The sequence below is a fragment of the Lichenostomus cassidix genome, chromosome 8, assembly GCF_008360975.1.
Source record: "Lichenostomus cassidix isolate B80296 chromosome 8, HeHo_3.0, whole genome shotgun sequence".
In the NCBI taxonomy this organism is placed as follows: domain Eukaryota; kingdom Metazoa; phylum Chordata; class Aves; order Passeriformes; family Meliphagidae; genus Lichenostomus; species Lichenostomus cassidix.
The window spans coordinates 13951509-13975382 of record NC_139489.1 but is presented as its reverse complement, the minus strand read 5'-3'; the positions used below and the strand labels follow the sequence as shown (position 1 = coordinate 13975382).

The 23874-nt window shown below is 43.1% G+C and overlaps 1 protein-coding gene across 1 annotated transcript in view; it reads left to right on the top strand.

The window, feature by feature from the left end:
- The window catches only part of DDAH1 (dimethylarginine dimethylaminohydrolase 1), a 58510-nt gene that overhangs the window by 29737 nt on the left and 4899 nt on the right, over positions 1-23874 (top strand). The window contains exons 2-5 of the mRNA XM_085067987.1: positions 9231-9330; positions 10392-10465; positions 11020-11139; positions 23632-23775. Of these exons, the coding sequence (XP_084924113.1) occupies positions 9231-9330; positions 10392-10465; positions 11020-11139; positions 23632-23775 (438 nt within the window). The remainder of the gene's footprint in view (positions 1-9230; positions 9331-10391; positions 10466-11019; positions 11140-23631; positions 23776-23874) is intronic.

Sequence of the window (23874 nt, the reverse complement as noted above, 5' to 3'; positions counted from 1 at the left end):
TGGCAGTGGACATGTGGTGACAACCACTGGGTCTTCTCTGAAGCTTCCCACTAGAGAGACTAAATGGGATCAAATCTTCATGACAAGATTCTTGGCCATTTGTGCAGCTGAAATCTGCATGTTGGCTCCCACGTACCTCAGAGAGATGATGGGAAGAGTCAGAGCTGGGTGGTGGTGATGCTTGCCTGCTGGGATGAAGCTGGGTGGGAGCTGCTTTTCAGCAGTGTTGGGTTAGTCAACATAAAGCTTTTAAATAGCGTCTGAGGATGCTGACATGCTTTTCAGTGCTAAAAATTACAAAGCTTGGAGCGTTCATGGCTCAAGGACATGTGCACACAGCAAGATCAGGAGACAATGGCAGACATGCCAGCAGCTTGACAGTTAACTGCAAGGGATCTAACTAAATCCATTTAAATGCAAAACAAATACTCCTGAAGTTTTTTACCAGAAGATTTTTATGTTTGATTGATAAAAGTAAGATTCAGTGAAGGGAGACAAAATGAGTTGTTAAACTGCAAATTCAAATGAAAATTCTTACCAAACCAAGCTTGGCTGAGCACTAGGGAAGCTGGGAGGTGCTCATACCATTTACCACTGTGTTCAAACTGTGGCCACCTTGTTCAAGAGGGTGCACAGCCCCACATTTCCCAGTTGAGGGTATTTAATTATTTTTCATTTTTCCTTTGAAAAGAGTTCCCTACCTTAAAATAAGCAGAGTATCCTTGCCAAAGATCTTTCAGCCTCTTTAGAATAGGGCATTTAGATTACTGGGGACAAAGTGAGTGTCTTGAATGCTCTGTGTCAAGGCACAAACAAATGGCACAGAAACAGTAGTACAGTACAGAGTGAAACCTGACAACTTGGTGTTAAAGGAAAGGAATGCTACTGTATGGTTTGATTGTGATCAACTTATCTTCAAGTGGGTTTATTAGCAATTTAATGGAATATTGGTTATTCAAGAGCCATAATAGGCCTGGTTGAAATGTCCCTTCTGCACGGTTTTCCCATACCCTGTGGAATGAGCAGAATGTGACAGTTGAGCTTTCAACAGGCTTCATGAATTTTAAATACCTTTCAGCTGTAAAATGGGGCACATGGCGTTGGGTCAACGATGGACAAGGAGCTGGCAGCCGCTGAGGGTATTATGGGATATTGAGTGTCTGGGAGATAATGAATGCTTGGCTTATCCAGGTGCATTCTTGGCCTGCTGTGCATGTCCAGACAGAATGGAATATATTTCTCTGTCCAACATTTAACAATTGATCATTTTGTAATTGTAAGCAGAAAGTATTTAGAACATTATTTTCTCAGCATGCCTGTGTACGACTTAAATTTCATGTCATCATCTTTATCCGGCAAAATCTTCCCTGTTTTTCTGTAACAATGCATTCATGCCACTTAAACTTTTCCACTAACCTGATTTTATGCTTAGTGGATCTTTGAGAGTCTATTCTTCTAGTGACTTTAAATCTCCATCTTTTTAAGCATCCTCTTTTTTCCCTGTGAATTTTTTAAACCTGGATGAAATTATTTCCACTTGCTGTGGGTTGAAATTTCAGCCCAACTTTTTGTAGCAAATGAGCTGGTTGCTGGCTCCTGCTTTGTGGGAAATAGTGTCCTTGTATTTTAAATTCTAAATGCTGGAAGAGAGGAAGGGGAAACCAAGGCATGTTTTACTCCTGGTGAGCTGTGTAAAGTTCTGCTTAGATATTAAAACACAACATATTCAAAGGACAACCAGATTAATTGTGTTTTTAACTGCATGTAGCTGGAAGAGGAGATTGCTGCTTGAATTCCTAGGACCAGTAAAACTGGAACTCCCCTCCTGCTTGGTCAAGAAGCTTTCCTAGGACAAGAAACCCTGGAGGCCACCAGCCTCATTCTGCTTTTCCTACATGTGCCAGTCCCTCTCTGTGCTGCCCTGGTCCAGCTTTTTCCATGTTTCCCCTTCCCTGGTGGTACTGTGCTCACCCTAGTCTCAGCCCACTCTTTTGGGGCAATGGACACTCTATACCACATACATCAGCACATCCCTTAAGACTGTTTAAGTAGTAGGGCAGTAAGTGGGTTTGGATCCATAATTAGCCGTGTGTGGGCAGTAACAAATGGGATCATTATCTCTGTGGCCCTTTGTGAACTTCATGGTTCATAAACCCCCAAAACTCTGCCAGAAACTGCACTTGCTTGATGCAAGCTTTGGTTAAAGGTGAAACTGGCTCAGAGCTGCAATTTGAAGCATTAGTGTGTGGGATCTATGTATCAGGAGAAACTAACAAGTTATCTTCTCCTTGAGGATACAGCTTGGGAGTACCTTGGTATTCCCTCTTGTCCCTCGCATAGCCTCGTTTGATGAAAAGTTGTTGAGCCCTGAGGATGAGCTGTGCTGGTTGGTATTCTGGCACAGCCATTAAACCACTGTGAGTCTGATTGATGCTACTGTGCAGCTGCCCCACCATCTGTGTAAGGGCCTGGCCTTGGCCCTCCATGTTGGCAGAGAGTGGCAGGGTATGATCAGCTGAAATTAAAAAAAAAAAAACAACTTTTTCTGGATGTTGTGATGTTCAGCTTAGTTTGATGAAGTCATGCTCTGATTACTCAGAAATGAGTGGTCCAGATGTGATTTATCTGGGTGTCTTGGGAGCAGCCTATTCACCCATGTCATCCAGGACTGTGCTGCTGAGCAGCTGGCAATCCACTTTGGGACCAGGCTGCTGCTGGTCTTTATCTTTTCTCCCTTTCTCAAAAGAGGCAGTGGGATGGACACAAAGGCCCTGTGTGGGTGAAATGGGAGATTGGTTGCTGAAGCAATCTGTGGTCTGTCAGCTGGCGGAAGTGGGAATGGCAGGTACAGGATGTCCTTATCAGGATTTGCTGTTTGTAGGACAGAGCTGATCCACTTAACACAGTCTTCTTGCTGCATGGCCTTCATTGAATAGCAGTGCTGGAGCATCTTGTTCTTTCTGCTGTTTTCCTGATGACCTTTCAAGAGCCAGGGCCCTTTCTAGTATCAACACAGAGAGCATGAGCTGGAAGCTCTGCCACAACCCACATCCCACAAATTTCTGAGATACATATGCACAAGGGTGTGTATCTGACCTACTTAAAGCATGAAAACAACCAGTAGTGGGTTTTTCTTCTCAAAAACCCTCAAAATTATTACAGCACTGCTTTATTTTCTTTGAAGCCTGTGCAAGTCCAGAAGGGCAATGGTTATCATGAAAAGGAGACAGACTTCCCTCATGTCCAAATGGAGCAGATTCAGGTAGGCGAGAACCTGGATTGTGACCAATACTGGTATCTGGTTTTGCAAAACTGAAGTCTACCCTTTCCTGGCCCCGGATTTGTCCATCTCTATTTATAGCCTTTACTCAGAGCCTTGCTGAAAAATGTATTATATATTGACAGTGGCACTTTGTGAACTCAGAGCTAATGGCTCCAGAAATAATCACCTTTGAGATTATTATAGTCTAACTTCTGCATATGTTAAGTCTGACATTTGCTTTGCACAGCTATGAATGACTGTTTAAAATACAATGAAGTAAAGTCTGAAATGCAGTATTTGTGATTTAACAAGCTGGAGAAATGGGTGGTGGATGTAAACTTTCAGGAGACAGTGCAGCAGTGTGTCTTGGACTGAGAGCCCTTTTTGTTAGAGCTGTGGTTGGTCTCTGGAGAGCTGAGCTGTGAGCACATGGAGCTGAGCTCTCCTGGCTTAGAAACCTAATTTCATCTCTGGGTCATTGCATGGTCTTCTGCCCTCTGAATCTCTCTGCATCCTTTCATTTAAGACAGGGCTGGAGACATCTTCCTGCTTTCACCAAGAGCTTGGAGACAAAGGCAGATGGGCCATTGCAGTCATTAGAAGATGCCTGATTTGGTACCATCCACAGCTTCTGCCAAGCCCCAGCTGTGCCCCTGCCCATGGGGCATTTTGGGAGCCTGAGTGGCGTCTCGCCCATGGCCCCACCACCCAGCTCTGACACCCCAGGGGAACAGCTGCCCTGCTTTTGGCAGCTGTGAGATGGTGGCTTGCAAAATCATTTCCCTGTTTGCACTGTCTTTTGAAAAGATAATTTCCTTCTTACTGTCAATAACATAAATCCCATAATATGGTTAGTGCACAAGAGACCAGTAAATAATTTAGGAAGCAGCCTATGTTTAGAGTGCATCAAGTACTAATATAGAGAAGGAAAAAATCCCCGCACATCAGTTACAGTAATTGGTGGAAGGCACCAATCCGAAGGGTAATGAGCTCCATTTTTAAAGCACGAGGAAATTAGATTTTTATAAATGTCAAACGCAGTTATTGTCCTCCTTCCTTGAAACAGAGCTGAGCTGGCTGGAGCCCATTGTCTCTCAATCAGCTTTGCTATGGATTAGACACATCCCGTCTCACACCAGGAATGTGCTTATTAGAAAAATATCACTGCACAAAGCATACAAGCTTTAACACTCAACCCATGTACTAATGGATACATGTACAATAAAACCCAGTATCATGTTACAAACCTTAGGCTGACCTGAGATAATAAGATATAGAAATCTGAAAAGTTACAGATGAGTGCTCTCTTTGTGTGCAACGATTCTGACTACCTGGGATTTTAGTTTTCAAATAAAGGAGATAAAGTGAGGGAAGGTGACTTTTCTTCTTGGCTGCTTATGAAAAAAGCAAGCAGTAAGTCTTCTTCATAGTGAAAATTCTTGTAATCAGGTCATGTCCAAATATTTTGTGCATTGGTGTCTCCTGGGTAACTGCAGTTTCACAGAGGACTTTGTCGATCCGACGTTTTTCAGTTCTTTCCTGGAAAAAAAGCAAGAGGTGGTTATTTGTTTATACATCAAAGCTAGCTCTGTGAATTAGTCTTTCATTCATAATGAATGAAAATGTCGCCAATATGTGTTAAGACACACTTCAGAAAACGGCGATCAGTTATTTGGGGAGAGTAAATGTGAGGAGAATAGAGGGCTTTGTGCAATCAACTCCCCTTCCTACATCCCTATTTTAAACATATTACTTGAGGATAACGATCACCTGTACATCCTCAGCTAGAGACTATGTCATTTTCCTCTCTGTAGGATCTTTGTTAAAGCATAGAGATTGTAGCACAATCCTTCATGATGTGGGAAGGTTAAAGGATGGAGCCAAGCTCTAGATTCCCTTTTGCAGTGATGAGATACAGATTCAAGCTACTTGTATGGACTTCACCCCATCCTAACCCAACTCTGAATGCTTCATATGCTGTTTCCAAGATGGTAGTGTGTCAAACACATACCATGGGCATGCTGTGTTGGAGACCTTGCTCAGGACTCCGCAGGATGGCTTTAGAGATGGTATGGTGGGGATCATGCGAGTCTGTGCTGTCCCCACTACAGGAAATTCAGCAGATGGGATAATCAGTCCTAGTTTGTTTTTCTGGAATCCTTTATTTACAAGTGTGCTTCTTTGGGGTTTTTTTTTCAGTTGCCTTTTTAATAATGTCAAGTTTTCCTCCCAGTCTTCTTCAACTCAGCTTGTGCTTTTTTCATTTCTGCTTCAACTGAGTGAAGCTTCTGATGTTGCTTATAGAAAAAAAAATAGAGTAACTTGAGACTTCTATTTTACACAAGTAATGGATATTGAAACATATTCCTAGCATGCATACGTCAGCAGACATGTGAACAGCACTTCCCAGTTAAAACCCTGGGAATTTATACTGTATGCTTAAAGTCCTTGCAAAACAGTGGGCCATAGCTTGATCCATTAACACCCATCACAGAAAAGTGATCCAGCAGTTTATATGGCATTCATTTGATTTGTTTAAATTTGGGTTTATAAGCTGAAATGAACCCAACTGTTGGAGGAAAACATGTGAGGATCTTACAAATATCTTTAAAGCCTTGGACACCATGAAGCAAATTAAACTAGTTTTCCGTGACTTTGGACGACTTTTAGTTCTGATAACTTTCCTTAATGTCTGTGTTACAGCTGCATCAACCCCTGTAAATTAAATAAAGAAACAATTCGAGGCATCTCTGATGTGGCCTGGTAATCAACAGCTGGTGATTAAAACATCCATATGACTCAAATCACAAATCCAAAGTCAGCATTTACATGCCACTAGCCTCATTAGCTAGGCACTTTAGTTAATTGGTACTCTAGTACAAGTGTTATTAGTTGGCTGTTCTGGGCCAGGGATGTGAAGTGCTGCTGCCTCCCTGTCTGCCTCTCCCTGGGGAGCTCTGTGGTGCTCCTTACTCACTCAGTGGAGTCTCTTCTCAGCACCAAGCATGGTTTGCAGTGCTCAGGTCAAAGCAGGTTTCCCACCTGCTAAAGGGAGCTCACACCTACATTGGTGACTGGTGTGTGTTTCTCTCATCACAGCAATTGCTGCCCACCCCTGATCCCATCTCTCATCACAATTGTTGTACTTTCGTGGTCCCATTAGGTCTTCAGTAAGATTTGCAACATGAGGCACCTGCATGTAGTGTCTGCAGACTGCCCAGGTTTTACACCTCTTTGCCCTCCTGGATGATATTCTGTGGTCTGGAGAAGCTTTTGTGTCTCCCCTCAGAACGCGGGTATGGTGGTCCTCTGCCACAGTAACATTCACAGCTCTGCTGATGCTTCTGTTTGTGGAATAGAAGCATCAGCATTTGGTGGCGTGGGGAGGGGGTGAATAGCAAGGGCAGCCACAGGCTTGATTCCCTCTGCAAGCCCAGATAGCTTCTATTGGGAGCACCTGCTTGGCAGCACATCTCGAAGGGCTTTCTCTCCTTGGTGTTTTGGTTTTGGAAGCTGCTGGAGGTCATAGATTGACTGGAGACAGGTGACCATGCAACAGGCTGAGTGAATCTGGTTTTTCTTGCCATTTGGCCTTCAGCCTTAAATAATCCCATCTGATGGTTTTATTTATTTATTCTAACTGCCTGTGACTGGTGTCCCAGTTGTGAGTTTGCTTGTCCACCTCATGTCAGCATAAAAGAGGGACTCTTGTGTTCTTGGAATGGAACTTTGCTTTTATAATGCTGCATCTCTATTACTCTGTATTAAACAATTGTTTTCTTCTTTGGGATCTCTTGACTCTTATGCATATAGCACCTGCACAGTAAAACCCACTGGGCTTCACAGACAAAAGAAATCATTCTGCTGTCAGCATATGGATGTGATGAAATGTTGTCATGTTTGTACAACAGCAGTTTCCCAATATTATCTCAGCTGTTCCCCAATTATTTTTAAAACACCACATGGGTCCAATAGTCATTATAAACCTAATTTTAAAGAATGCTGCAGATAAAGCAACAAGACTAAGAAAGATGAAGCCTTTCTACTAAGCCTGGAGACTCTTGAGTGCCAGATTTCTGCCTGAAGTCATTTTAATATCAAGCAAAAGACAGAGGAGCAAAAAAGAAGTATTAATTGTAAAGAGCATACTGCAGGCTCACTCCAGTCTGCATGCCAAAGCCTTAGATGGGATTTTGTGTGGGGAGGATGAATCCCTTGGTATCAGGAAGCCCCTGGGTACAGTTCTGAGTTGCAGCAAAACCCATCAGAGTTCTCCAGGTGGCACAAAGATCTGCCTTTGTCCTTCACAGGTTTAAACCTATTTATTTAAACACAGGAGGTACCTATTTTAACAGTGTGGTTGTCCAAGGTTTTTTCTCTGAAGTGGCTGAAGAGTGAGAAGATGCTAAAGAGGAAGAGAAACCTCCAGAGAGGTCAGGCTTGGATGAGGTGCTGCCCCCAGTGTGTCCCTTGTAGACCTACATCACCTGTACTGAGAGCCCATGGGGCCCTGCTCTTGCCTTCTGAGCCTGGGCTTTAGGATTAATGGGATCATGAACAAATGCCACATTGCTGAGTCATGGAAAATGAGCAGGACAAGGCAGCTTAGGTGGATCATATCTGTCCCCTTCCTTATTCCCTAAAGCCAGCCCTGCTCTTAGGAAGGTATGTCAGCCAAACTGTGCTGCTATTGCTCTGAGGCTGCCACAGCGAGTGTGAAGGACTAGTCTCCATCAAGTGTCCTTCCTCTGCTGTGGCAGGTGTCGTTTGGCAGAGCCCAGGAGTAGGGCTGCTAGAATTGCTTCTGTTGTTGTACAGTGCTGTAAGACTGGTATGGTGTCACCTGTTTTAGCTTCCCCTTTTTTTTCTAGAAATGCTTAATTTAGTGCTTTAAATAGATAAATGATCTGTGGGACATGCAGAAATCTAACAGGAGTTCACTGTGTTTTCCATGTTCATTAATGCTTTCTGGGCACCTGTGGTTAACCATGGTGAGGAAGTTTCACTGAACACAAAAATTCTGCTATGTGGGATCAAGTTCACAGATTTCTGTGGATGAGCTCTTATTTTTATTGACTTTCTGCAAGTTATAGGTTTAGGCTTTTGAGTGGTTGGTTGTGCGTTGGTGCATCTTTTCGCTTAAAAGGCACCGTGGTGATGTTGTCTGAACTTAGCAAGTGCAGGCCCCTGTTCTGGATGGCCAGTGACAGAGAAACATATTCTGCTTCATGCATCCTTAGCAGCCCTTACTGGAAAAGAAGAAACCAACTGAAGCTGCATTCCCTGCTCCAAATGCAAGCTCCTTTCAGCAGGAAACAGGCTCTGACTTCCAGCCATGTGTGTGGTTCTCCACAGCAAGCAGTCAGCCCCACAACGTATAGGCATGAAATGTCCTGTAATTCTGAAGTGGGGGAGCTCCAACATGCAGGGTGAACTAGTGCCTAGTAAAATTACAAAGTCATTAGGAACTTGAATGCTTCCTGGTTAGGGGATTATTGTTTTTCCTGTTAATTGAAGAGGGGTTTGTGGTAGAGCTGCCACCTCCAAGGCTGGCAGAGCCACGTCTTGTGTCTGAACAGGGTGGAAGGAATGAACCTCACTCCTCTGCTGGTGCTTTTTCCAGCCCAAATCCAAAGGACAGGATTTGGAAGAGGATATTACTGTGCAGAGGGACTGGACTTAACATGTGCTTTAGACCCCTCATCTGTCCCCCCTGAATGCTGCATGGCTCCCATGCAAAAACAAGAGCCTAATCTCTGCCACTTGACAACCCATCCCCCCAGACCACAGAGGCCACTGAAGAAAGGTGGGGAAACTGTGATGGGCAGGACCACAAAGGACCCTGTCATCGACCTTGCTAAAGGTGCATAAAAAGGCTTTAATTCTTATGCATTATATGTATTTCTGGCAGGTTTTTAAAATTTTTTTCAACAGTACAATATGTCCTTAATAACTGTCTTTTAAACAGGTTGAAGCCATGAAGAGAGTACTAGAAAGTCTCAACCTTAATATAATTGAGATGACGGATGAAAATGCAACCTTGGATGGTGGAGATGTCTTATTTACAGGTATAGTGATAGTGAATTTGCCCTTTACGTGTTCTGGCTGCCTTAAAGACTGCATGATACGTGATAACAGCATAATAAAATGTCATTCCTATGCTTTATTAAATCAGTTGTTTACTAAATGTCGCAAAGGTAGCTGAGACATGCGTTCTCAGTGCAACCCTCAATGTCCTGCCTAATGCCTGAATAAAAGGAGTAGCAGTACATACACTACAAAGAACAGCACTGTGCATACAGATTTTATTTTAGCTTGCAAAGTGCCAGTAAGAAAAATGCTTTCAGTAGTCAACTGTCTGGGGTTGTTTCATATTTCTTCTTACGAGCAGCTAACGTTCACCAGACTAATTTTCAGCACTTGTAAAAGCTTGATGCAGACAATTGTCACTAGTTCAATAAATTAAATGCAAATAAAAGCATTTTTAGGTTTTCAAGAAAGTGGTGGAGTTGCCTGTCATATGTCATGAGCCAGACAGCTTACATGCCCGGTTGACTTCAAAGATGAAGATACTGCCTGTGTTTTTTATGTCATTAAACCCATTAGGCATTTTCTCACATTGGCTGCACACAGGGTCGCTCCCCGCCTGTGCTGAATGAGCCTGTTTGTTTTGATCAGCATCACAGTAGACTGGCTGCTTGCCTTAGTTCACCACGGGGAAAGAAGGATCTCAGAAGAGGCCTTTCTAAGGCAATGCAGATCCAGCACTGATTTGTCTGGTGCTGGAGGATGCCAGTGACTGCAGATCTGCCTTGAGACCAGAGGAAATCTCAGAGGGAGAGGGAAATGGTCAATCAGTGGTGTACTAATCCAGCCCAGCTGTTGTCTTTCCTGACCCAATGACCACTGCAGAGATTTGGAAAAGGAAGCTATTTATGCTTCTAGTGAAATGTGTCTTCTGGAAAAAGATTAATTGCTTTAGATTATCAGCTCACAATTGCAGGTTGCATTCTTTTATGCTGAATTTTCAGTTTAACTAGTCAGCTTGAGAAAAGAAATATAGAAAATTAAAATCTATGAAAGGTTGCTTCAGAATGTCTCTAAAGCTGGTCTCCTTTTTTCATTCCAGGCAGAGAATTTTTCGTAGGTCTTTCCAGGCGGACAAATCAACGTGGTGCAGAAATTCTGGCTGACACATTTAAGGTTTGTAGATTCATTCATGCCACAGGAAATACAAGCTGTCATTCACTGAACTAATTTAACAATTATACTAGCCAAGCAGTTTGTCGTACTCATGCACTTTATTTAAGACCTTATTTAAAAAACCCCAAAGGTGCAAGTTGCTGAAAAGGTATGAGCATCCTGTAAAGTGACAGATGCTGAAGTTGGATTTGAAATGTGAGATTGCTGCGTAAAAATTAGTTGGATAGTGGGAGGCTGTTATGTTTTGAGAGCATATAAACACTCATGTTCTTCATGTTCTCGTGTATCAGCCCGGTGTTCTTATTGCTGGTTCCTGGCAAGGTTTTATGTACTTCTTTATGGTTGCAACAATAGTAATATTTGAACATGTTCTGGATTTTATGCCAGTCTCCGTAGAAGACAAGCTGGTCCAGAAGAGAGTGTCAAACAGTTGACACTGTGCCCTGGGGTTGATAATTTGCAGAGAGTAAAATTAATTATGGAATGTGTCAATATAGTTATGGAACTAGGACACTTTAAAAATATTTATAGTACCATTCTTTACTCCCATACAGGATTATGCTGTCTCCACAGTTCCTGTTCATGATTCTTTGCATCTGAAGGGCTTTTGCAGCATGGCTGGACCAAACCTGATTGCTATTGGATCAAGTGAAGCTGCACAGAAAGCCCTCAAGGTAAAGCACATCAGAAAATTTTCTTAACAGCAGACCTTTTTCTGGGTGGTTTTTTTTTTTTTTTTTTTTTAACATCCGCTTAAGGATGCTGGAATTTTAAAGTAGATCTAGACCAATGAAAGAGGAAACAATGAGTACATGTTAGGGTCCCCTGTGTGTGCAAACCACAGAGAATGTCTATATCAGGCAAGAGAATGGTGATGTGAATTTACCTTTAGTTGTCTTAAGGAAATAAATGGATTATACAGGTTATTATTCACAGCTTTGTTGCCTAAAAATGTGATAATTCGGTGTTAAAAGGGAGGAAGGAGATACAATCAGACCAGTAGAGATACTTACTTCAGATGTTGTCATGAGGAAACTTTGGCTTTTAGAATTCACAGAGGGGAAGTTCTGTCATGAAGAAGGAGGGAGAGGGGTCTTATCCCCACTGCAAAGAAGAGTTGTGTATGCAGTGTAAGCTTTCTGAGTAAATCAGTAGCTGCAGGGCCCAGAGTCCAGGACCCACTGTCCCTCCTCCCTTCACCTGCCTGCAAGGTAAAGTGCCTTCCTGGTCACACCTTTTCTCTCTGGTCCCATGGGGGTCTCGTAACAGCATGGCTTCAACAGGAAGAAGAGAGAGGAGTCTCACCCCAGCCTGGCCAATAGTTCGAGTCTCTAAACATTTTCCTGTGCAGTGTGAGGTGTGGGTCTGAACCAGGCCAAGAGGCCTCGTGTGTCTCAGTCTCTCTTTACTGGCAGACATGAAACCACTAATCCATTGTGTGGCAGGTCAGTGCTGTGCTGCCACCATCATCCTCAATGGGAAATGTTTATTGCTGCTGTAGTTTGCACTTGGCTCTGTGGCTTTCCTGCCTGCTGGGTGTGTTTGGAGTAAATCTACCAAATTAAACTTCATTAGAGATGTGGGCACAGAGATGCCTGAGGCTGTGAATCTTGTTATGCTTATAGAAAACAGCTTATGGTGGGGTCAGCATCTCTGCACCTGCAGGGTCCCACAGCTGCAGGCACCAATATTTTACAGCAGAAACTGTGACTGGGCACTAAAACAGCAAAGGGCAACTGAGACTTTTTTAATCGGGATTTGCCTAAAAGGTTAAACCAAAATTTACTTTTCAGTAATGGCAGCAAGTCCTGAATTTTCAGCTTATGATTATACTGAATGATTCTTTTGCCATTAAATAAGAACCTAAGTACAGGCTCTGCTCTTTGGTTTTGCAGAAGCATCCTTGATATCATATGATCACTAATGCATGGAGGAAGCCAGCTGTGTGTCCCTAATAAGAAATGAGAAGGGGTAGAGTCTCTGCTGTACCAGTGAGAAAGCTCATTGAAATCTGCTCAGTTTAAATGCAACTTACGCAACCCAACTTGTATCTCTTGCCCTGGTTCTAAAGCATGAATTATTTTTAAGAACAACATTGTTGTCAGTACCCAAGGCACTGCTCCAAATCTGTGCCAGGCAGAACATTTGCAAGAGAAATAGTGTGTAACTCCAAAAGCAGCATCCCTGGTCCTCAAAGAATTTAGGAACCTACACTGCTAGGTGTGTCTTGTACACCTCCTTGGTTTTAGTCAGCTAGTGATATTTATTACTTTAAAACACATTTAAATATTTGCAAGACGAAGGTCTGACAGATTTCTTGTCCTTACTGCTGTGCTTTGATATTTCATTGCATGTTTGCTTTTCAGATTGTGAACGTTTTCCTCATGGGCATAATCTCAGGACTTTTCATTGCCTAGCAGCATTGTTCTTACTATCAGTGCACAGCAAAGATTTGTTGGGGCTTTTTTCCTTTTTTTGTCTTTTAATAGTTCAGGATTAAAATGCCTCAGTCCCTAGCCATGATAAAAAGAACATTTCAAATCTCAGTCTCCCTTGCTAGACATGGGTTGAGTTATGGAGGCCAAGAAAGTGTAGACCTTGCTGGTTTTGGCTTGCAGCCTGGCAGCAATTAAGGTGATAGAATTGCAGCTTGATTGCTACACCTGAGCTTAGGGGAGCTCCTAAGCAAGAGGATGGTCCCTTGCCTACCCAGGTAGTTTGGAGCGGCTTTAAGTTTGCTTATTCAATTCATTTGAACAAGCTGTCAGAGTTGCTCTCATACTGGAAATCAGTGAAGCTCTGAGAGCACCTTTCCAGCTTATCACCCATGACTTCTTCCCTTGGAAACTTACAACAAATTGTTTTGGTTGTGAAGGTCTGACGTTCCTGATGTTGTGAGATTGATTTAGTCTGGGGTGAAAAGTGCCCTTCACCTTTCCCTGTGAAATTCATACTATCCCAAATTTTCAGGCTCTAACTCAAAATGCATCGTGAACAGCAGCCTGATGAAGCTTGCAGGTATCCAGAAAGCCCTACACTTGTATACAGTGCTTATAAACTCGAGTGAAATTCAACTACAATACTGGTTGCTCAGTGCTACAATTTGAATTTGAGCTGGGGCTAATCTGAGAACTCATCAGTTTGATTAAACCCTTCTGCACAGCTTGGCTAATTATGTTGCAGTGCATCAATTTAGCTATTGTAACCACAAATATTTTTTTTTAAGTTGATCAAATATTGCTGGTAACTAACCATCAAGTAAACACCAGCATTAATCAAGGTACAGTAATAAGTAGATACATTTTTAAAAGAACATGGTAATTAACAAGATAATCTAGCAGTGTCTGATTGTTGGTGGATATATTTTAAAAAATTAATCAACTTTGTCACTTTTCAGTGTGTTTCTCTGCACTGGCCTTTTAGCAGCACATTTGCACGTGTCTGAGGGTAGTGTTTGCTTGCAACCATGCCACTTGAGGTTAGGGGTTCTGGCCTGGAGCAGGGTTTTTGTGACCTTCTCATGTTCCTAGAGAGCTGACAAGTTATGTCAGGCAGCCATGTCACAGCAACATAAGGAGTTACCCAGAACGTGTTCCAGTGAGTTGGATCTGGCTGTTTCTCCAGGAGTCTAAATGTCTTCAGAGAAATTATTGGCAAACAAATGGGTAAATTTTCTGTCTTGGAAATTACGGCATTTGCATGCTGCTGATCACCATTTTCCCCTAATATTTGAATTCTTGCTTTTTGACAATATATTTGTATTTGTTCACTTGCCTCCGGAGGAGAAAAAAATTCAGTTTGCAATCAGCTTCTTGCAGTCTTGTGGCAATGCAAGTGCAAGAGGATCTTTGAGGCACTGACACTTAGAATTAAAAGCTGCTCCCTGGATTTCACCAGCTCAGCTGAGCTGTAGCAGTGCTGTCAGCTGTTCTCCTGTTATCCAGCACAGTCTGTGGCAGTACAGTCCCCTGTGCTTCTGCCGAGTCTGTTGCCTGGCACAGCCCAACATGCCACTCCTTTATTGTGATAGCTTGTTATTTTAAACCCCTCCTTCATGTTGGCATTTTTCAGGACTGGAAATGCAATCATACAAGCAAGATGATTAAGCTGTCTTTAACCATCTCTGCTAATTGAGTTGTTTTTACATGTCTTGTTAGGGAACTGCTACATCATGCTATGCTAACATTTGACATTTAAAATAGGATTTATCTTCTTACTGACAATCTTGTTTGAAATAGATTTTTTTTCTGAATTGCTCTTACTGGTGCAACTTATATGTCCTTACAATACTTTATATAGAAAAAGAAATTGCATCTGGTTCTCACATATAGCCAAGTGCAATTGATCGTGAGTTTAGTGCAGTATGTGTAATGTGCAGCGCTGCAAGTGAGCTGGGAAATGAATCCACAGAGTTTAGGATAATAGACCACATGCTAGAAGCAGATAATAAATCAGAAATGACATTTTAACCATTAAATCCTCTTCAGGTTCTGGCAAGTGTAGTGTATTTATTTGGACTGCAGCTGAAAAGTGGCACTTCAGGAAACCTGGTGAAAGAAAGAGACAAATTAAGTGCAGAAAGTACTGGGGCCTCTGGTGACTATCACATCTGAAACTTTAACTTCCCTCTGCTGTTTTCAGCATGCATTTAATTCCTTCTTGTAGTTAAACTTGTTTATAATTCTGTACACATAATTCCACATTTGAACACTGGCCATGCTTGTTGAGATGATGAAGCCTGGGATTATTTTTCAGTGCCTGTGGTGAGCCTGGGATTTCCTATAAAAATGTCACCTTTGGGCTCTGATCCTGCACTGTCAGAGTTGCTGACCTTTACTGTGAGTGTGAATGAGGACAGATTTGTGCTGTGACAGTGCCAGTCCCAGTGTAGGGAGGTGATGTGGCAGTGTTGCAGGTGAACACTCTGCACCACTTTTTCCTCAACAAGGGACACAGCCCTGGAGTCTTGTTGGGACAGCAGAAGAGCATGAACTGGCCCAGGACATAATCCAGCAGCAAAAGCTAGGCAAGGTGACAATGGGAACTGTGACACAGCATCTGTTGCACACTCCTTTTTGTATTCTCTTGCTTAATACTAAATCCAGAAAAACCACATTTGTGGCTGTTTGTTTTGGTTGATACAGAGCACAGTTTCCCTCCGCTTTGTGATGAGTAAAGACTTGGACAGCAGCAGATGATTGTGGACACAGTGCTTGATCAAACCATCTCTGTCACCCTTTGGGTAACTCAGTAGCAACCCCAAAGGATCTGAGGGTTGCACATGTTGTTCCTGGCTTTGACAAGCTCAGCTATTCTCTTGCAAGCAGTGTGGATTGTATTTGTAGCAAGTTCCTGCCAATAAAGTTGTTCTCTCACCTGTTGAGAAATGAGTCTGTCGTTTGGGTAGGCTCTGGTACCAGGCATTCACCAAAGGAGCAGCCCTAGGGTCTCCCTGCAGGACTGGTAGAGGAAGCCTTGGTGTGAACCCACTGATCTGGGATAATGCAGTGCCTGGTGATTGCTGGTGGATCTTGGAAGGGAGCAGAGGACCTGGAAGGAAAGTAGGAAACCTGGCAAGGTGGCTGGGGATGAGGGTTGCAGCAGAGAGGGCTTTCATCCTACCATATGGCCTGAGCCTAATCCTGCATGCAGCTGAGGATATTCCCTGGCATATTCCCTCTAAGATCTGGAATAATGGAGTGGTCTGTGAAACATCTGGGATTTCAGTTGATCATTTGAGAGGAGTGGATGCTAATTACAGAGGCAGTGTGGCCATGGCAGATGTCAGCACTGAGTGGCTTGCCAGTCAGGGTGCAAGGCAGAGCAGGTGATGCAACTGATCTTGTAACCCCTCGTGTGTCCTCACAGACTTGTCCCAGCAGGACCCAGAGCTGTGGTGACATCTGCCCTTTGGTGCTGATCCTTGGTATCCTGGAGTCCAGCCTCATTATTCAATGGGATTTCTTTATGGTCAGGAGTGATTTGGGCAATGCCATGACTTTTAGCAAATACCTTTCTTTTTTCCTCCGGCTTTCAATAAAAGCTTGGGCATGATTGTTCTGCCTTGTTCTTGACTCTGTCATTCAATATCTTCTGTTGGGAGTGGAGCTGCTCACTCATTCCCTAAATTATTCCCTGGAGAATGCTATTGCTAATACAGCTGTTTTGACAGTGGTCAAGAGAGGCTTATCAAAACCACATCTTAAGGATAAAATAGAAAGGAGTCTCTTTGGGGTAACTAGGCCCTTGGTCTGTATCCAAGCTATGATCAGAGCAGAGCTTTTAAAGACTTGAGCACAAGGAGTTGTTCTTGCACTGGCAGTTGCCCCCATTCCTTTGATTAAATGCCTTTTGTTCTTACTCCGTCTTGTGTAACTGAAGTCTCTGCGATGTGCCAGCTTTGAAGAGCTGAGTACTGTTTCCCTGCATGAGAGCAGGGTTATAGTGCCTCGATAAAGCAGAGGGGTTCCCAGCTCTGTCACAGAAATGCCTCCAGAACAGACACCTAAGGGAAAACTTCATCCCTCTGGTGTTCTTAGAAAACAGCCTGTACCACTGTGACACAGGAAAAGGCTCAGCTAAATCTGCTTTTCCTATTGTCTGTATAGTGTCTGTCTTTTCTAGTAATGCGCAAGTTTGCATGAAAACATTATCTCTCCTTCCTTAAGAATTCATCATTTGTGCCTCTGCTTATTCCCCACATGAAGTCATAATCCTCTATTTATGCTATCACAATGGGTTGCTGTGGAAATCATTGCTAATATTAATAACCTAAAGAAGATGACATCAGGTAGGGAATTACCAGAAAGTGCAGATGAATGCTAACTTTTTTGTAATGCAGGAACAAAGAAAGGTTAGTGAAATACAAAGAACTGTTGACAACTTTCCTCTTAAAGCTAGACATTAAAAAATGAGACTTTGCTTCCCTCAGCCTTGTAAATAGGAAAATTAATAAATTTATACAATTCTATGCACTTTCCTTTATCTCCTTCTGATTCTTCATTACTTTATTAATTAGGAGTACACATCATCTCAGAGGATGTAGGTCTTAACTGAGTGCCAGATGACCTCCTACCTTAAAAACTCAACTCGTCGTGTTTTAATTAATTTTAGATGTTGTAATAGACACTGCACTTATCTGAGTGTTAGTGCTGTTCAGTTTGCAGTGTGCAGAAGAATCTAGTATTTTAAAAGATAAAGACTCAAAAGTATATATTTACAGACTAGAGATTGCTGTATTAATCAGTTTTAGGGTTTTGTTTGTTTCTAAAGGGTGCAGAGACTATCCCTTTCAATACATGTTTTTCCTCACCAGTAAGGCTGTCAGCCACAGGAGCTGGGTCAGAGGCTGACTGAGAAGATGTCATTTGCCTTGCGTAAATGGGGACTCATGTTTCTATTCCTTTGCTTCTTTTTTTTCCCCCTTTGACTATTCTCTCCCTGGGTTCCTGTTCCAAAAGACAGGATGTTCATACTCTCGCCTTCTCGCCAGAAAACAACAACCCACGTAATCCACTTCCTTTTTGCCTTCTCAGGTCACGGTTTCCCTTTGCAGTGGTCCTTGGCAGAGCTGGCAGGCAGGTGACATGAGGCCATGAGGGAAGGTGGCTCAGAGAGGCAGAGCAGTGCAGGTGTGCACATGAACGTCATTCGGTGCCCATCACATCTGTGGTGATGCAAAAGGTGTCCTGCGCCAGGAAAAGCCAAGGAGCAGGGTGGGAGATATTGCTTAAAAGAGCTCTTCCTTCTGGAAAACATGACTGAGAGGGTGCAGCAGGGAGGCAAAGCCCAAAGCCCAGCTGCTGAGGCCGTGGGTGGTAGGCGGAAATTAAAGCAGCACTCTGGCTGTGTATGGACTAAGAAATAGGGCATGCTGACCATGGCAGACCTGAGCACTGCTGGCTTCAAGCAGATCTTGAATGTAGTTTGCATCTATAGGTCTGTGCTGGCCTATCCTATATCTCTATCAGACTTCCAGTTACCTGACAAGAACCCTTAGATCATTCTCCTTTGATATATGCTGCTCAAAGTGGCTCTGATGTCCCCTTCTTACTGAGTCTGCTACACTGTTGACTCTCCTGCCTGTCTGCATGTCAGGGCGAGCAGTCCTGACAGATCTCGACATTCCAGCAAGGTCTCTGGCTTCTCCAGCTCTGCTCTTCTGTCCCCTCTGGTCAGCCTAGCCAAGTGTTTCATGGTCACTGCTGTGTTTCAAGGAAACTGAGAAGCTGCTGAGTCCCTGCATGAGGCACATGGCACTGTGGCACAGCTCACCCAGCCCCACTCTGTCCTGCACTTTCTTGCGTTGAACCCAAAGGCTGTCTCTATCCAGTGCCAATTGTTTATCCAAATATGAAGAAAATGAGGAAGGGACTTAAAGAACAGACAGGGCAATAAATCAGTGAATGAATTTCCGTGTAAGTGTAAGGTGATGTGCAGCAGGGACAGAGAGAATGACAATTCTGAATGTTGCTCTGATGTTATTCTGAACATCACATATGAAATAATGTGCTCTGAGTGATCATTACTGCAGAAATGACTTCCTGGGCTTGTTGAAATTTCTAGCTCAGCTGAAAACCAAATGGAGGATGTCATTATGCCACTGGTAAAGCTGTGGTGCGTGTGCATGTTGGCTATTGTGTGCACTTTGCCTGCACAGGCCCTTCATTTCACAAAAGGTAAAAGTAGAACTGGAAGGATTCAGAATCAGTAAGGACCGACAAATGCCTGGACAGCCTTCCTAAGGAGACAAACTAAGCAAGCTACGACTGTAACTGGGAAAAAAAGAAAACTAAGGTGGGATCAGAGATGCCTAAAAAGTCAGGAATTATGTGGAAAAGGTGACTGGGGATCGATTGTTCACTGTCTCTTCCAGTGCAGGAACCAGGGGAGCGCTAAAAGTATGTAAGCTGTAAAGGGGCAAGTTCAATAAAAGGAAGGAAAATAAATGTTTCCTTGCACAGTGGCTGTCTGAGCTCCGTAGCTACCTTGCTGCATGTTCAAAAGCAAACTGGGCAGACTCCTGGGCCTGGGACAGTGCTGGGCTGGTATCACTCTGTATGACAGCTGATGAGTTGAGGTTCTTGGAAACCATGCACCAAATCTTGGTCACCTCCAGTCCCTATCTTGGGATGCAAAAATGGGTACAATCAATCACCTCTCACCTGAGGCTGGAGACACCCCACTAAAAAAAGGAAGCTTTTCCAGGTGCTGCAAGAATTTTTAAAAAGCACATTTGGTAATCAGCAGTATTTTCCAGGTAGCAAGCACTAATTTCCCTTTCTCAGCCGTCCATCCAGATGGCAATGGAACAGCCAGGTGCCCATCTTCATCTTTTGCCTTTGGCGTGTAAGGGCATAGGCTCGACATTGTTCCCAGACAAGCAGTCGATCCTCCAAGCAAAAAAGAAACATGTTATTCTTCCAAACTCCCATCCAGTCTGGGGGCATGTGATTGCCTATTGCTGAGTTACTCCTCTCATCTGCTTTAGTTGCCCTGCTCCACAAAAATACTTCATTTTTGCCATTGTAGGCAAAATCTTGATGTAGTTTATCTTTTCATTCTCTTGGATCCCAGGCCAAATGTTGCTTAAGCATCAGTAAAATAGGCCAAAGTTTAATGTGCCTGGAAAGAAAGAAAAGAGATAATATAGATAGAAAAAATATCCTAAATAGTTTGAAGTGACTAGTTTTCTTTTAAGAATACTGTGACTTGAAGGATTTAAGAAAGGATAGCTGAAAGCTGGTGAGGGAATGATCCCGTGGGTGTAGGGTTACATGCATTTGACTTGAGCTTAGATTTGATTTTTCTTTTGAATGTTGGGGGGTCAGAAGAACAGGGACTAATCAATACAAACATCAAACCCTGAAAATCTGGGCTTTTTCTTCTCTGTCAACATCACACAGGCATTTTTAAGTGTGATGTTCAATGCCCTGTTAGCAAGAGAAACATTCAGTGTGGGTTTGGTTTTGCTTGTGCGAGTTGGAGCTGGAAATGTGCATTGCAGGTGTTCTGGGTTTGGTTGCTCTCTGTCCCAAAGCAATCTGGATGTGAGTAGGTCCTGGAGTGCAGCAGGGCTCAGACTGGGGCCTTCCTCATGGAGAGGGGAAAATTTATAGCCAGGCTTGGCCTGGTTTAAAAGTGCATGCAGTCATCTTAGCTCTGTCAGTGATAATAGCCCTGAAACGCATACACATTTTTCCTTCATGCATAATGCTGCTTCATAGTTAGGATTATTTAGCTTATCCATTACCTCAGTTGTCTGAGGACACACTATAAAAAAAAACTATAGAAAAGGCATTTTAGGCTATGTGAATGACTTCAACGTAAGGAAAGCATGACTAAGGGCTGAGAGAATGTGCTGTGAAAATTACCCTCTTTAGGCTGAAGGAAATTCCCAGAAAAACGAGGCACGCGGGAAATGCCTGGCTCTTAACATAGCTGGTTATCCAACCTTTGTGGACAGAAAGCCTGCCCTCTGTAAATGTATCATATTTGGGAATGTATCTGATAGAAAATACAATCAAAGGACCTTGCTTTTATCTCCTTTTCTCTGCTGTGGAGTCAATCTGGCCAGGCACATGTACTTAATGACTTCTCATAATAGAAATACAGAAAATCACATGGGTCTGTAAAGTACCCTGATTGTGTCATATTGGTGCATTTCTGCTGCATCCAGAGCCTCCCTGTGGGGCAGGTTTGGGGTGTTATTGCCTGGGCACTCTCTCAAGTAAGTGCTTTTTGAAATTTTACTTCAACAGGCGGGCATAGTTACAACAGCGATGAAAGCCTGCAAATATGATTTCGTTTTTATCTTAAGAGCTGAGGAAGAGAGTAATCTTGTATTGTCAAACCTCCAGTTACTAATAAAAGCTTTCTTGTGGTGTTGTTCCAGCTAGCTGAGATCCCAGTCCCATTGTCACTGCTGTGTCCTCAAACTCTTGTGCTCCTTTGTCTCACTTTCTCACTCAGGTTTTCTCATTTTATTCTGAACTAATTCAGCCACTTTTGTTTGTGTGCTTTTTAATATTGAAAACAATCCTCTTAATGTGCCCTTGGCATCATGTCCCAGGCTCCCCGAAGACAGCCCTTGAAGCACTAGAGCCATGCCACTTGTCCTTCATTTCTGCTTGTTGCTGCTGTTCTCACTTCAGCATCTTGCAGAAGCAAATGAATAGGAGACTTGTCTTTACCCTTCTGCTTAAGAATTCTTTCATCATTTCATATGGAAGTGTTTCACAGTGATTCACAATATATTTCTGATGAACGAGCTGTTCCTACAGAAAACCTCCAATATCAGAATTCTGTTTCCAACAAGGAGTAGAGAAAGAACAACTGTTTGGGAGCTTAGTGAAATCCAGACATAGTGGCTTTTCTTCTACTGATACGTGTATTTTAGTGCAGATTTAATTAATGCTTGTTTAGTCAAGACTTTAAAAGCATTATGTAGGAAGGAAAAGGGAAGCTGCAGGTAGACGATGTGCCTGCTGACTCTGGGTACCCAGTGGAAGAGCCACACTAGGTGCAGGCATGTCTCCAGCTGCTGGATGTCTGCAACATCAAGGAAAGCAGAATAAAATACACCTTGGTAACATAACAGAAACAAAATTATAACAAAGAAAATCAACTGTGCTAAGCACAAGGAAATACACAAGGAAATGCACAAGGAAATCTGGTGAAGTAAAGGTGCAAGGATTTTTCCCCAGAAAAACACATTAACCTTTTATGGAGATAGATATGTTCTTGGGAACTTGGGAGAGTTTCATAACGTGAGAAGGAACAAGAAATGACAATCTGATAACACTTCCTCAAGAATGCATGGCATTCTTTGTTGTGAGTTTCATGTTCTCCGCGGGATGTGGATGACTCAGGCTAGAACATGAAAAATATATCCCAACCTATAAAGGAATTGTTTACCAGAGGTGTGGGCAAGCGTGAGTTCTTTATTGCTTCCCAGTATGTTGTAAACCCTGTTATAAATCAGCTACGTGTAGTATTTTTTTTTAATGAATGAGAAATAGTACAGATGAATGACCTTGCAAGCAACTTAATGACGAACTTAACTGTGCCTAAAATTGAAGTCTGCTTTCTGCTTTGTGATGTAAATCTCTGGTTCTTCCCTGAGAAGGCAATCTAGTTGAAAAATTTCGTTAGCAAAAGACCAGGTTTTTCTGATGATAATATTAGTGTGAGTATTTTAAGCTGAAAAAAAAGCATTTTCTTTCTTGTTTGCATCTTTGCAATGTATCTGGGAACATAGGTGGGCTGGGGGAGAAACAGAAACACTTGCATCTGCTTAGGCTTTCAGTAAGTCCAAAGTTTTGGACTTTGAGCCTTGTTCAGTTCTGTGTTATTCTTGGTCTCTGTGAGGCTGAAGCTGATGTAAAGCTGGAACGCTGCAATGGGGAGTCAGGCATCTTGTCTTCGGGCTTTTCCCATCCTTACTAAAAAGATCTGATCCAAAACATGGGATTGCATGCTTGTCGTGTCCTGAGAGTCTCTGTCTCTGAAATTCCAGCCAGCCAGGATCTCCATTTGTGTATGAGCCTTATATTTATAACCCAAACCTCTGAACCCAGCAGCTCTTCTGTTGCAAGGGGGTTATTGTGTTGTCCCCTTGGGAACGAGGATTAGCGCAGACGTGCCTACTCGCTCCCCAGCACAGGTGCTCAGTGAAAGAGTAACTGCTTGCAAAGCAGAACGGAGGTCCTTGGAAAGAATTAAGATTGGGCTGATATCCAAGCTGGGAACCGTTCTGTCCTGTTTGGGTTAGTTCATGCTCATTATATAAATATTAAACAATGGTTGCTTTTTTGGAAGGTGCTGAGCACCTATAGTCTCAATCAGTGTCAGGAGCAGCTTTGCATACTCAGTGTGCAATCCTTGAGGAAAAGACCCCCTCAGATGCTTACTGAGTGCCCTGTTTAATTCTGCTGCTTGCAGGAACTGTTGCACAAAGGTTTTTCTACTGCTCCTTTCAGTTAGGTTTAGATTCTTCCTTAAAGGGCAGAGATGAAAGGAAATATCCTTACTTGCTGCATATCAAAATGACCCTTGACTGCCTCAGCAATCAATCACAATTAGCTATTTTTGAAGATTCTGTGCTCCCATTTGTTTGGGACTGCTGATGTGTTTGATGTAAATAGCTGCACTTTGTCTCCCGGCAGACCATGCAACAGATGAGCGACCACCGCTACGACAAGCTGACAGTGCCTGACGATGCCGCGGCAAACTGCATCTACCTGAACATCCCCAGCAAAGGGCACGTCCTGCTGCACCGAGCGCCCGAGGAGTACCCCGAGAGCGCCAAGGTGAGACCTCCGGCATCCCCGCCTTGCCAGGAGCTCCCTGGGGATTGAAACCCGCTGCTTTGCACAATGGGCTCTTGTATCCCATCACAGAGATAGCAG